The sequence below is a fragment of the Phasianus colchicus genome, chromosome 1 (genome assembly GCF_987193195.1).
Source record: "Phasianus colchicus chromosome 1, bPhaCol1.hap1.1, whole genome shotgun sequence".
NCBI classification, from domain to species: Eukaryota; Metazoa; Chordata; class Aves; order Galliformes; family Phasianidae; genus Phasianus; species Phasianus colchicus.
In genome coordinates, this window is record NC_143436.1 from 163479157 (window position 1) to 163492178 (window position 13022).

The following is a 13022-nucleotide window of genomic DNA, read 5'->3' on the forward strand; positions in this document are numbered from 1 at the left end:
TCCTGATGCCTTGAAAGCCTTCCCCACGCCCACTGTACAATGACTCGAACAGTAATTATTTTAGCATCAACCAAAAAGTATAAACATGCTTCCATAATAAATGGTGTTTCAACCTCTATTTTTCTATGAAGCAGTAATACATAAGAAGATAATATAGCTGCTGAATTCCCCATGCAATGTACTACCATCTGAATTAAATAAGCAATTTTCTATTTTCATAAAATGTGAAAAATAGCATTGGCCTCTCGGGATCCTTAGTACAAATTTCTAGCCAGTGTTTTAAAGACATATCCTGATTTACATCCATTAAATGGTTTAAAAATTGAGATAACTACAAATTGAATTTTACAACAGTAAAGTAATATAACAAAGTGAAACTTTCACAGATACTAAAAATGTTAACATGAGTCAATACAACTACTTAATTGAGGAGAGACTTAGCAATAAGCACACACACAGTTACCTGGAAGTAATAGAGGTGATGCAAAAATGTCAAGACTAAATCTTCAGATTAAATCTAGAGACTTTACCAAGTAACATTCAGAGACGTGCCCCAGATAAGCTCACTAACTCCAAACCTCAGTAAGATAAGATAATCTTTTAGCGAGTGGCAGTCCTGCTGTATGGTGGATGCTAGGAACAGCCCCTGCAATCAGATTGTGCTGGACAAGAAATCTTGCATGCTCTGCTCCTTGAGAAGATCTGACACTAGGTAGCTTGTAACAGGTCACAGCAATTTGACTACAAAAGACACAGAATAAAGAGCACTGTCTTTCTTCATCTAGTGAAATCCATTATTTTACTTTTTTTTTTTTTTTTTTTTTGCTGAGATACAGCTGCAAATACTGTTTCTCACTCATATTTCCTCAGGAAAATGTTGGCTGCTACCCTGAAGCATTAAACAGCACATAAGGCTGGGTCCATGCCAAAGACTCAGCTGCCACTGCACTGAGAATATCTTGAAACTGTCTGAACAGACACAGTGTTTTCTCTTCTGGCTTTTCGCAACAGCGTTTTTTTCCAGACATGTCATTACACAAGAAAAGAACTATCCCAGAGCACTGCGCGAGGCAAACAACAGGAAAGAAAAAGCTGATCTTGACCATATTCCCCAGACAGTGCCCTCTGTCAAAGATGCAGGTTCAGCAGTCAGCTTCCTAACTTGGAATAAGTCTTCTCATGCTGTCAGCTAACACCGTTACTCCCATTTCTTATACATAAGCTATATTTCTCAAAGTGAAATGCTCAACATGATCCCAATGCAAGAATGCACGACATGCTTCAACTATTTTCTTGAGTTATAAAGACTATTTAAGCCAGTATCTTCCTTTTTTCTTTTTTTTTCTCTCTCCAAAAGCGTGCAAAGCTGCTCCATCGAAGACTGTATTAGTCCTGGAGCTGCCCAGTCTTCCCAAATTATGACAACACAATTAAGCATTATATTAAATGTCATCAGAAACACTTCTGTACTGTTAGTCCCCCCATACAGCCTTTCCTTCTTTTCATCAGCTGTATAAAATTACTTTCTTGGAATTAAATATCCTCCTTTTGCTCAAAAAAAAAAAAGTCAAAAAGATGTGCCACTCTTGAAAATATGAACAAAATGAAAACTTGACAAATCAGCCTAAAATTTATTTTTACTGTATTTTAACAACTATCACAGATTAAGCAGTCTACAAAATATCAATTAATTGCATAGGATATTTAACAGCCAAGGTTTCTGAGCATAATTCTGCTAAATTAAGTTTCAGGAGAGCTTCACATCTTTACGTATTCCTACATGTATTGTTATATTAAGCTATATTTTACCCAGGAGTGGCAATTAAGAAAAATATGCAAACCTGAAAACCTACTTAACATCATTTTATAACTAAAACGAACAAGAACAACATCCCATCCCAAAACTGCCAGTTACCCCAGCAGCTAGCTGCTCAGGGGGCCCGCACCTGGCAAGTGTAACTACACAGAAGCTGGATAGAGCAAAACGATCAGTCTCAAGAGTCTCAAAATCATGGAACAGAATTACAGAATCCTTAGATTTGGAAGAACATGATCTCAGAAGGCAAATCCTTTGCAAAGTTTTCTCCCAAGACCCGGCTTCATTAGTTGCTGACAGAGAGTTACCTTTCTTATGCTGGGTATCAAATCTTAAAAATAAGAACAGAAATGGTGCTTACACTTATCCAGTCTAGGTCTACAGCAGTTTCCTTTCTCCAAGGGTGGCCAGAAGTAGATGATTCATGCAACAAATGAAGCACCTCTCAATATGTGCTGCTTTACAAATCATTCCCAGCATCCAGCCATCTTAGAGCTGGCAGCTAAAGCCTACCTCAATGTTCCTAACTGATTTAGTCTAATTAATATTTTAGCCTACTTATATTTTTCTGCTGCAAAATATAGTGCTCCACTTCAGATCCACAATTTAATTACACATTGTTTGAGAAGCTACTTCAGTTTTCATCAAGTAGCAAGTTTAATTCACTGGGTGGCCTAATTCCTGTATTAAGAAAAATAGCTGTCTGGCTTTCTATTCATCATTTCTGTATGCTCTACAGATTATTTACAGACCTCTATCACCTCTCCCTTTATTATTCTGCTTTCCAGACTCCATCTTCCCAGTACTGAGAAACCTCCACACCTCTCATTCACTTTCTCACTATCTACAAAACCTTTGCTGTTCTGGGGTGATTACACTAATGTAAATTGTTAAAAATTCAGATACACCATTGACATACTTAATGAACTAACAATTACTTTATTCTCTGTGAACAATTCCTAACAGCTTCCTTTAACAACTAATTAGTCACATACCTTTTTTTTTTTTTCTAACCACTTAGCAGTTTCTTTATAAGTTTCTTGGGCTTGTTACCTCTAGCAGAACACTTAGTACAACACTGGACCTTTTCTCTCCTCGAGAGCGAAGACAAAAAAAAAATTCCATTTTTATCACAGAATCACTAAGGTTGGAAAAGACCTATAAGATCATCCAGTCCAACCATCCACCTATCACCAATGGTTCTCGCTAAACCATATCCCTCAACACAACATCCAAACGTTCCTTGAACACCTCCAGGGAAGGGGATTCCACCACCTCCCTGGGCAGCCCATTCCAGTGCCTGACCACCCTTTCAGAGAAGTAGTATTTCCTAATATCCAGCCTGAATCTTCCCTGGCACAGCTTGAAACCATTCCCTCTAGTCCTATCACCAGTTACACGAGAGAAGAGGCCAACCCCCAGCTTGCTACAACCTCCCTTCAGGTAGTTATAGAGAGCGGTTATAGTTATAGAGGTGTCCCCTGAGCCTCCTCTTCTCCAGACTGAACAATCCCAGCTCCCTCAGCCGCTCCTCATAAGGCCTGTGCTCCAGACCCCTCACCAGCTTTGCTGCCCTTCTTTGAACACGCTCCAGGGCCTCAATGTCTTCCTTGCAGTGAGGGGCCCAGAACTGGACACAGTACTCAAGGTGCGGCCTCACCAGAGCTGAGTACAGGGGGACAATTACTTACCTACTCCTGCTGGTCACACTACTTCTGATACAAGCCAGGATGCCATTGGCCTTCTTGGCCACCCAGGCACACTGCTGGGTCATGTTTAGCCGAGCGTCAACCAACACCGCCAGGTCCATTTCCTCTACGCAGTCTTCTAGCCACTCCGCCCCAAGCCTGTAGCGTTGCTTGGGGTTGCTGTGGCCAAAGTGAAGGACCCGGCATTTGGTCTTATTAAACCTCGTCCCGTTGGCTTCAGCCCAGCTATCCAGCCTGTCCAGATCCCTCTGCAGGGCCTCGCTACCCCCAGGCAGATCGACACTTCCAGCCAACTTGGTGTCATCTGAAAACTTACTGAGGGTGCACTCAATGCCCTCATCCAGGTCATCAATAAAGATATTGAAAAGGACAGGCCGCAGCACCGATCCCTGGGGAACACCACTCGTGACCGGTCGCCAGCTGGATTTAGCTCCATTGACCACCACTCTCTGGGCCCGGCGCTCCAGCCAGTTCCTTACCCAGCCAAGAGTGTACCTGTCCAAGCCACGGGCTGCCAGCGTCTGCAGGAGAATACTGTGGGAGACAGTGTCAAAGGCCTTGCTGAAGTCTAGGTAGACTACATCAACAGCCTTTCCCTCATCCACCAGGCGGGTCACTAGATCATAGAAGGAGATCAGGTTGGTCAAGCAGGACCTACCCTTCGTGAACCCATGCTGGCTAGGCCTGATCCCCCAGCTGTCCTGCACTTGCCGCGTGATCTCCCTCAAGACAATCTGTTCCATAACCTTCCCTGGCACCGAGGTCAGGCTAACAGGCCTGTAGTTCCCCGGGTCCTCCTTACAGCCCTTCTTGTAGATGGGAGTCCCAATGGCAAGCCTCCAGTCTTCTGGTACTTCACCAGTCAACAAGGAGCGCTGATAGATGATGGAAAGCGGCTCGGCTATCACCTCCGCCAGTTCCCTCAGCACTCTCAGGTGAATCTCATCCGGCCCCATGGACTTGTGACAGTCCAGTTGGAGTAGCAGGTCTCTGACTGTTTCCTTCTGAATCGTGGGTGGTTTAGTCTGCTCCCCAGCCAAGACTACCAGGTCAAAAAGTGGAGTGCCCTGAGGATGACTGGTCTGACCTTTAAAGACAGACGTAAAGAAGGCATTCAGGACCTCTGCCTTTTCCTTATCCTCAGAATGTGACTACTGAGGATAAGGAAAAGGCAGAGGTCCTGAATGCCTTCTTTATGTCTGTCTTTATCTACCCATTGTTCCTGATCAAGCAAGATTTAAACTGATCACACCAGCCAGAAAGGAATACACATGAACAATAAAAACAAAAGTATCAAAAATGCATGCAATTCACTGTGTACTGGCACTTTGAGCTTTCATAGTACCAACCAAAATTCATAATATATAGTTTGTCTTGTCTATACAAGAGTATAGAGTAACACAAAACAGAGATGCACATTTGGAGAAGACTCCAGGGAGACCTCACTATGGCCTTCCAATACTTAAAGGACATATAAACAAGAGGGGGAACAGCTGTTTACATGAGCAGATAGTGATAGGACAAGGGGGAACGGTTTTAAACTGCGACAGAGGAGGTTTAGGATAGATATTAGGAGGAAGTTTTTCAGTCAGAGGGTGGAGACACACTGCAACAGGTTGCCCAAGGAGGTTGCGGATGCCCCATCCCTGGAAGCATTCAAGGCCAGGCTCTGGGCAGCCTGGTCTAGTGGTTGACAACCCTGCACATAGCAGGGGGATTGAAACTACATGATCATTGTGGTCCTTTTCATTCCAGACCATCCTATGGCACTCCTATGAACCACGGTTATCCCTTTGTCTGAAGGCCATCTTTTGCCCAGTCAAAATATTGTTTAAATCATTTTGAAAGTATATGAAGTTTTATAAGACTGCGTACTTTTTGCCACAGACTTACTACTTCTTATGGCTCTGTACACTGCAATAAAAATAACGTGTACTCTCTGACAAGGACCTCATTTATACATTGTGCTGTACTACGAAACTCTTTAGTTATCCAGTTGTCATGTCTTGCTTTCCCACAATTGGAAATCAGTCACCAGAAATTAGATCAGTGGGACCAGAGGCTAAATCTACTGCAAGACACAACATAGTGTTTATTTTCAAAAACATATAGGCATTTCAACATAATAAATTCTAAACTTCCCCAACTATCTAGTACACTGAAAGAGTTCTGCATTATCTTTTTCTCTTGTGAAAAGTCACCTAGGTGACTTTCAAAAGCAAATGAAAAATAGTATTGCAAGCCAGAGAAATATTCTGTGATTTGTGATTTTCATAGAGAGGGTATAAATCTGCAGTTCTTTTTGACTTCACAGCTTCTAATAAAACTGGATTCAATTACTAGCTTCCATTGAGGCCTATATTTTAATGAGAATACTGGAAAATTTGTTCCAAAGTTCACGAACAGAACTATAGCAGTACAATAGGGCAATGCTCTCTGCATATTTGGTAATTAAAAAGAGTTAACTTTTGTTCCAAGACAAACTATATTTTACATTGCAAATTAAAGGTGAAGCCAGTACCATACTCTCAGATGCAGTATCCAAGACAGTGCACAAGGAAATGTTCCTGCAGCTCTCCTTAGAAGTACACATTTTTTTTTAGGTGCTTTCTACAGAAAAACAACTCTGCACACACACTACAGTGCTCTTTACTCATCATCAGATTTTTTTTTTTTTTTTTTTTTTTTAATTAAAGCAGCATGACTTACTTTAGGTACAAGTGCTACATTTACTATGTAGGAAACTTCATCATTCAGAAGCTTAACGTATATACTTAATATAATGAAGCAAAATTTTAAAGGCTAACAGTACAAATTTGCAGGACATTTTACAATGGATGACTCTTTAACAACAGCTATTTGAAAAATACATAGATATTTTCCCATTTCAACTACATTACGTTACTATTTTATTTGAAAAGCAACTTTCCCTCATATTTGAAGGTAAAATGATAAAAACTAATTGTAGAAACAAAGACAAGTGTGTGTCTGCATCGACAACTCTTATCTTTACAGATCTAATAAGGTTGTGGCAAATCCAGCTGGATTACAAACCAGAAGGTTTGCAAATCTCGAAGAAAAATATCTTCCTAAATTGTTTGAAACACAGAATGGCGCTTCAATAAATGAGTACAGAATTCACCCTGTGAGCTCAGCTCTATTTCTGTGCTAGAAAATGTAGCACTGTGACATGAGGTGACTGCAACAGTAGCCAAGAGTTTGAAACAGAACTGATTACCCACTACTGTAGTTTAGTCAGAAACATACTACAGATCAGCAAAGTGTCAACTGAAGGCTTAGTCGTATTTCTGTTAAACGACTTTAAGATCTACTAATAATATAAGGATAGATGTATCTTAAGTGTAAGAGCAGCAGAACATTAGAGCACATGGACACCTAGGTTATTTTTTAAAAGTACATGAACTTTTGAATATTTCTGAATCTTTATTTTTTTTTTTTTCACTACACCTCATGTTACTCAGAAATAGACACATTCATTTCCTCTTCCTTCATATCCCCCTTCCCAATGCAACTAGGTCAAGGCATAACTCCAGAGGACCCCATAATCAGCCCACTGCTTGCCAGATCATATTTCAGTCTGTCTTTAGCTCACACCTGGCGTAACTGCAAGAATAACAAATGTTCATTGCCATTCAACTGAATAGGCCTCAGGAGACACAGGCAAACACTGAGGAGTAACAGAGTTTCACAGGCACCTCGTATTTGGTCTGCCAAAACTAAAAGCAATTTACCAATTGCACTCTTCCGACTGACAAAGTAGTAAAATGCCTAATAACTGGAAGCTGTGTGATAAAACTTGGGATATATAGTAGAAAAAAAAGAAAAGAAACCATAAAAGTGAAATCACTCTTATGGAAACTTTCTCTTTTATGGAGCTCAATCAGCAGAGAAGAGGTGTGTCAAATTACAGGCAATAACTCCCCTTAAGAAAGCTAACATTATGAAAATTAGCACAATTCTGATTCTTTCCACTCACCAACTGCAAGAAATCACAGCACCGTATACTCCAGAACAATGCTCTTGAAACATGAGACACTCATCCAGGAAGGCCTGAAGACAATAAATTTCCTCTGTCTGGTTCATATTATCAGTAAGCAATTCTGTAGAAACTACCCAAACCACTCAATGCCTGTTTTAATGCCTTATATATTAGCCATAAATGAAAACACAATTCAGAAAAACCACTAAGTTTAACATCACAGTAAAAATATCCATAAAATGCCATTGGAAATAACAAAGTTTCTCTTTAAATGGTTTTCTCAATTATAGCCAAAGTAAGCTGTTTTGTGCCTTGGCAGTCAACAATAAGCTTTTGTTTTGTTAAAGACTTCCAAGTAGTCAGGGAGACAAAGCGGTAACTAGTAAGTGAATCACATCGATCAATAAAATAAATGAAGAAATAAATCGGCTTCCAGTCAACAGTGCCACAACACCTCCAGGCTAGCAAATAAGATGTAGAGATTGCACTAAGCATTTGGAAAGCACAACTCCAAAACAAAATGTCCAACTTAGGACTAACTGAATATCTGGATTCAAGCCTCAAGTGTGTATTCAACTTAATTTAACTCCACTTGTTCAATCTTACCTTCTCTGCCGAAAGGGTTCCAACAGTACTAAACAAATAAAAGTAATAAAGTTACCAGAAAGCTCCATCCCTCCTGGCATCTCAGTTGGGATCCCACTAACAGTAACCCAACGCAGATCTCAGCAAAACACAGCCCATGGAGGCATAACCCAGTAGATCCTGAGTCCTACAACCCGCATCAAGGCAGAGCTGTGTTCACACACAGCTGGGCCCGGCCTAGGCTGACCCCGGGCAAGAGAGCTGTGAGAGGCTGGCTGGTGCTCTGCCCGCGGAGGTCCCGCTCTGTGGGGTCACCAAAGGCCCTCCCCCGTCACCCCGAGCACAAACGGCTCCCTGACAAATCCCAGGCAGTGGGGAAGGAGAGGCAAACCCCTTCGCAGAGGAGTTTAACTCCTGCCTTCAAGCTGTGAAGAGGAGGAACGTCACCCCGAGCGCTCCACTGAGAACCGGGAGCTCCGAGAAGCCAGACGCCAACCAAACAAAAGAAACGAGAACCACCCCTCGCAGCCCCGCATCTCCGTCCTGAGCTCCCCACAAAGACCAACAACTCTCGGCCGCGACCGAGGCAGCCCCACCACCCGGCGGAGAAGCTCCCCTGCCCCGCGGCACGGCGCCGGGCCCGCCGTGGCCTATCGGGACGTGGAGGCCCGGCCGGCCCAACCGCACCACTTACCAACCCGACTCCGACAGCGCCGCCCTCGTCCTGTCGGCCATGACGCCTCCCGCCGCCGCTCACCCGCTGTGCGCGGGCCCGGGCGCCGCGGGGAGTCCGGTGCTTGGAGGAGAAAAGCGGGCCCGCTCGTCTCCCCCACCCCTATGCCCTCTCCGGGCACCCGGCCCGGCCAGTTCTCCGGCGGAGGGTAGGGGCGGAGGCGGCGCACGCAGAGACGAACAATACCCGCGACCGGCGCCAGCCCCGTTCCCTCCCCCTGCGCGGCCGCGACGTGGAGGAAGGAGCCCGCCTGCCTGGAAGCCGCCGCCGCCATGGTGAAGAAGGGAAGAGCTGAGGGCGGAGGAGCAGGCGCCGAGGGCTCTGCCGGGACGAGGCGCTGCGCCTCCTGCCTCGGTTTATCCCAGGCCTGGGACCTCTCGGTCAGGGCAGCCAGGCGGAGTGAGGCATCTCCACGCATCCCTGATGGGGGTTTCAATTGAGAAACGATGTTGTTGGCCAATAGCCTGCTTCTTCTCTAGAAGGAAGAATAATACTGCAAAGAGAACAGTATAAGTATATATAAGTAAAAGTAATAACATTGTTAATGATCATTGTTACCAGTGCTCTTTAACATCTTTACCAATGACATTGATGACGGAATCAAGAGCACCCTCAGCAAGTTTGCTGATGACACCAAGCTGAATGGTGCGGTCGACGCTGTTGAAGGAAGGGATGCCATTCAGAGGGATCTCAACAGGCTTGAAAGGTTGGCCCGGGTGAACCTGATGAGGTTCAACACAGCAAAGTGCAGAGTTTTGCACTTGGGCCGGAGGAATCCCAGGCATCCTTGAGGAATCCCAGGCATCCCCCGGTCCTTGAGAGCAGCCCTGTGGAGAAGGACCTGGGGGTCCTGATAGATGAAAAACTTAACATGAATTAGCAGTGAGCCCTTGCAGCTGGAAAGGCAAATGGGATCCTGGGCTCCATCAAAAGAGGGGTGGCCAGCAGGGACAGAGAGGTGATTGTTGTTCTCTACTCTGCTCTTGTGAGGCCCCATCTGGAGTACTATGTCCAGGTCTGGTGCCCACAGTAAAAGAAAGACAGGGAGCTGTTTGAGAGGGTCCAGAGGAGAGCCACAAAGATGATCAGGGGACTGGAGCACCTCCCCTATGAGGACAGGCTGAGGTAGCTGGGCTTGTTCAGCCTGGAGAAAAGAAGGCTGCGGGGTGACCTCACTGCAGCCTTTCAGTACCTAAAGGGAGCCTACAAACAGGAGGGGAATCAACTCTTTACAAGGTAGATAACAGCAGGACAAGGGGAAATGGTTTTAAGGTGAGGGAGGGGAGATTTAGGTTGGATGTCAGGGGGAAGTTCTTTACAGAGAGAGTGGTGAGGTACTGGAACAGGCTGCCCAGAGAGGTTGTGGATGCCCCGTCCCTGGAAGTGTTCAAGGCCAGATTGGATGGGGCCCTGGGCAGCCTTGTCTAGTATTAAATGTGGAGGTTGGTGGCCCTGCATGTGGTAGGGGGGTTGGAGATTCATGATCCTTGAGGTCCTTTCCAACCTTGGCCATTCTGTGATTCTGTAATTGTGTGGGCAAAGAGCTCCCTCCAGGTCTTTGGACTGTGTGCTGGGGATGAGAAGCTCTTGGAGTGATGACATAAAAGGCTCATTCTGTGTTCATATCTCTTACAATGCTTTTTCAAAAATGCCATGTTCTGAAATAAACGTGGAGTCTTATGATCTGTCTTCTTAACAATTTTTTTTTTTTTTTTTTTTAAATGTGACATGACTGCATGCATCAGTACAGGTTAGGGGCTGACCTGCTGGAGAGGAGCTCTATGGAGAAGGACCTGGGGTCCTGGTGGACAACAGGTTGACCATGAGCAAGCAGTGTCCTTGTGGCCAAGAAGGACAGTTATATCCTGGGGTGCGTTAAAAAAAACGTTGACCCCAGGTTGAGGGAGGTGATCTTACCCCTCTACTCTGCCCTGGTGAGGATACATCTGGAATACTATGTCAGTTCTAGGCTCCTCAGTTCAAAAAAAGCCAGGAATCTTGTAGAAGGAGTCAAGCAGAACACAACAAAGATGATTTTTCCTGTGTGAAGAAAGGCTGAGACATATGTGACTCTTCAGTCTGGAAAGGATTGAGAAGGGATGTCATAACTGTTTATAAATATCTAAAGTGCGGGAGTCAAGTCAATGGGGGTGGACTCTTTCCAGTGGCAAGCAACAATAGAACAAGGGGCAATGGACAGAAACCTGAACACAGGAAGTTCAGTACTAACAAAAGGAAGAACTTATTTACTGTCAAGATGATGGAATACTAGTACAGGCTGCCCAGAAGTTGCAGAGTCTCCTTCCCTGGAGATATTAATGACACATCTGGATGCCTACTTGTGCAACCTACTGTAAGGAACCTGCTTTAGCAAGTAGTTTGGATTTAGTGAACTCTAGAGGTCCAACCCATACAATTCTGTGATACATTACTACTGCTAAAGATATCTAGTTACCTCAGCTGCAAGTATCTGGGTTACATCAGTAACTGACAGCAAGTGATTGCTGTTTTCTTCACTCCTGTGTGCTCTAGCACTCAAAGAAATAACCAGCATTTCAACATGAGCAGTTCAAGAGATAAGAAAGGGTTAACCCTAGTCTTGGTGCTCAAGGTTTCTGCCTGCAGGTGAGTGCAGCTACCTTCTGAAAAACACTGAAGGTTAACATCAGTCAGTCATATCAAGGAAATTCTGTAGCCAGTCAGTGCCAAATGTTAGTTCTCTGGTAGCATATGGAAATCTCAAAACCTAGCTACCAGCTCTGATACACTTCATGGGTCACTCTCATCCTTGTGATGTTTTAATTTTCATCTCCAAGTCAAAGCTTGCTATTTATTTTTTTTATCCACCTGAAAGCCTGGCTTTGCCGCGCTTACTGAAAATCACTCAGAAGTTTTACTTCTGACAAGCTGTGACTTCTTCTGTACTGATCAACACATCTTTCATTCATGCTACGTTGAATTTTCTTACATATCATACAGATACACACTCTCAGACAAAAGTTTTGTCACCAATGCGTATGGTTGCTGTTTTTCAAGAAATTACACTTTTTAATCAATTGCAACAAGTTTGACACAGAAGAAGGAAATAAAACCTGTGTTGTTTGGATGAATCTGAGCCATTTATTACATTGTAATTACATGTAATAACTCTTGAAGATTTCCTGCTCTGGAGCATTGACAGGAAGAATATACTCCAGCCCTCCAATAATTAATCTCTCCATAAAGTAGATTGACACATGCTGACTCTTCCTGCAAAATCTCAAAGCAACAAGCATCACACTCACAGAAAGTTTAATCCGTGTGGTCATCATTTAAAAAAAAAAAAAATGTTAACTAGGAAACTGCAATGACACATTTTTTTACGAAAGTATATTGTACATAGCAATTGCCAGAACCACCTGCATAGTTTTCCTTAAACTGGCCAACTCAACCAGCCATATTTTTTGTGGACTGAATAACCATAGGACTTTTGGGGATTTTTAAAGTTTGTACAGTCCCCTATCACTCCAGATGAAATGAGCTTTGTAAAGCGTAATACCAAGAAGAACTACTTAGAGCTAAAATAATACACCTGTACCAAAGTTATTAAACTAGTATAACAATGTGAGAGATTCACTCTGAAATACTAGTGGCTGAGTCACACACTTCATTTCAGCAGTATTGCACACTGAACAGTAGCAGCTGCTGACATGGAAAAACACCAGCAGGTAGTTAGAATTGTAGTGCCAGTTCATTCACTTATGCAAAATAAATGGAAATAAAATAACCGTTCATTTAGAGTCTGACCTTGCTGCACATTACATGATCAAGAAAAGACTGTAAACATTGTTGTAGCTCCAAAAGAGGTGCCAATTAGTAAAGGATGGAACATGACCTAGCTTTCAATACTGTTTCTCACAGTACCTTTCTGGACAAAATGTCCACCATACAGCTAGACAAAAACATAATGTGGTGGGTGAGCAATTGGCTGACAGTCCAGGTTCAGAGGTTTATATTAAATGGGGTTATAGCAGACTGGCAGCCAGTCATTAGTGGGGATCTGTAGGGTTCCATTTTAGTGACAGTTCTCTTTGACATTTTCAAAAATGATCTGTATGCAAGACTAGAATGTATACTAGGTAAGTAAGTTTGCAAATAAAATTAAGTTAGGAGATGCTGTTGACTCTCTCAAGAAAAAAA

At 43.4% G+C, this 13022-nt stretch overlaps 1 protein-coding gene across 1 annotated transcript in view; it reads right to left on the reverse strand.

Moving 5' to 3' along the window:
• The window catches only part of TDRD3 (tudor domain containing 3), a 98311-nt gene extending 89274 nt beyond the window's left edge, over positions 1–9037 (reverse strand). Inside the window, exon 1 of the mRNA XM_031614501.2 lies at positions 8805–9037. Coding sequence (XP_031470361.1) covers positions 8805–8845 — 41 coding nt within the window. The 5' untranslated portion in view covers positions 8846–9037. The remainder of the gene's footprint in view (positions 1–8804) is intronic.
• Between the last annotated feature and the right edge of the window lie 3985 nt (positions 9038–13022).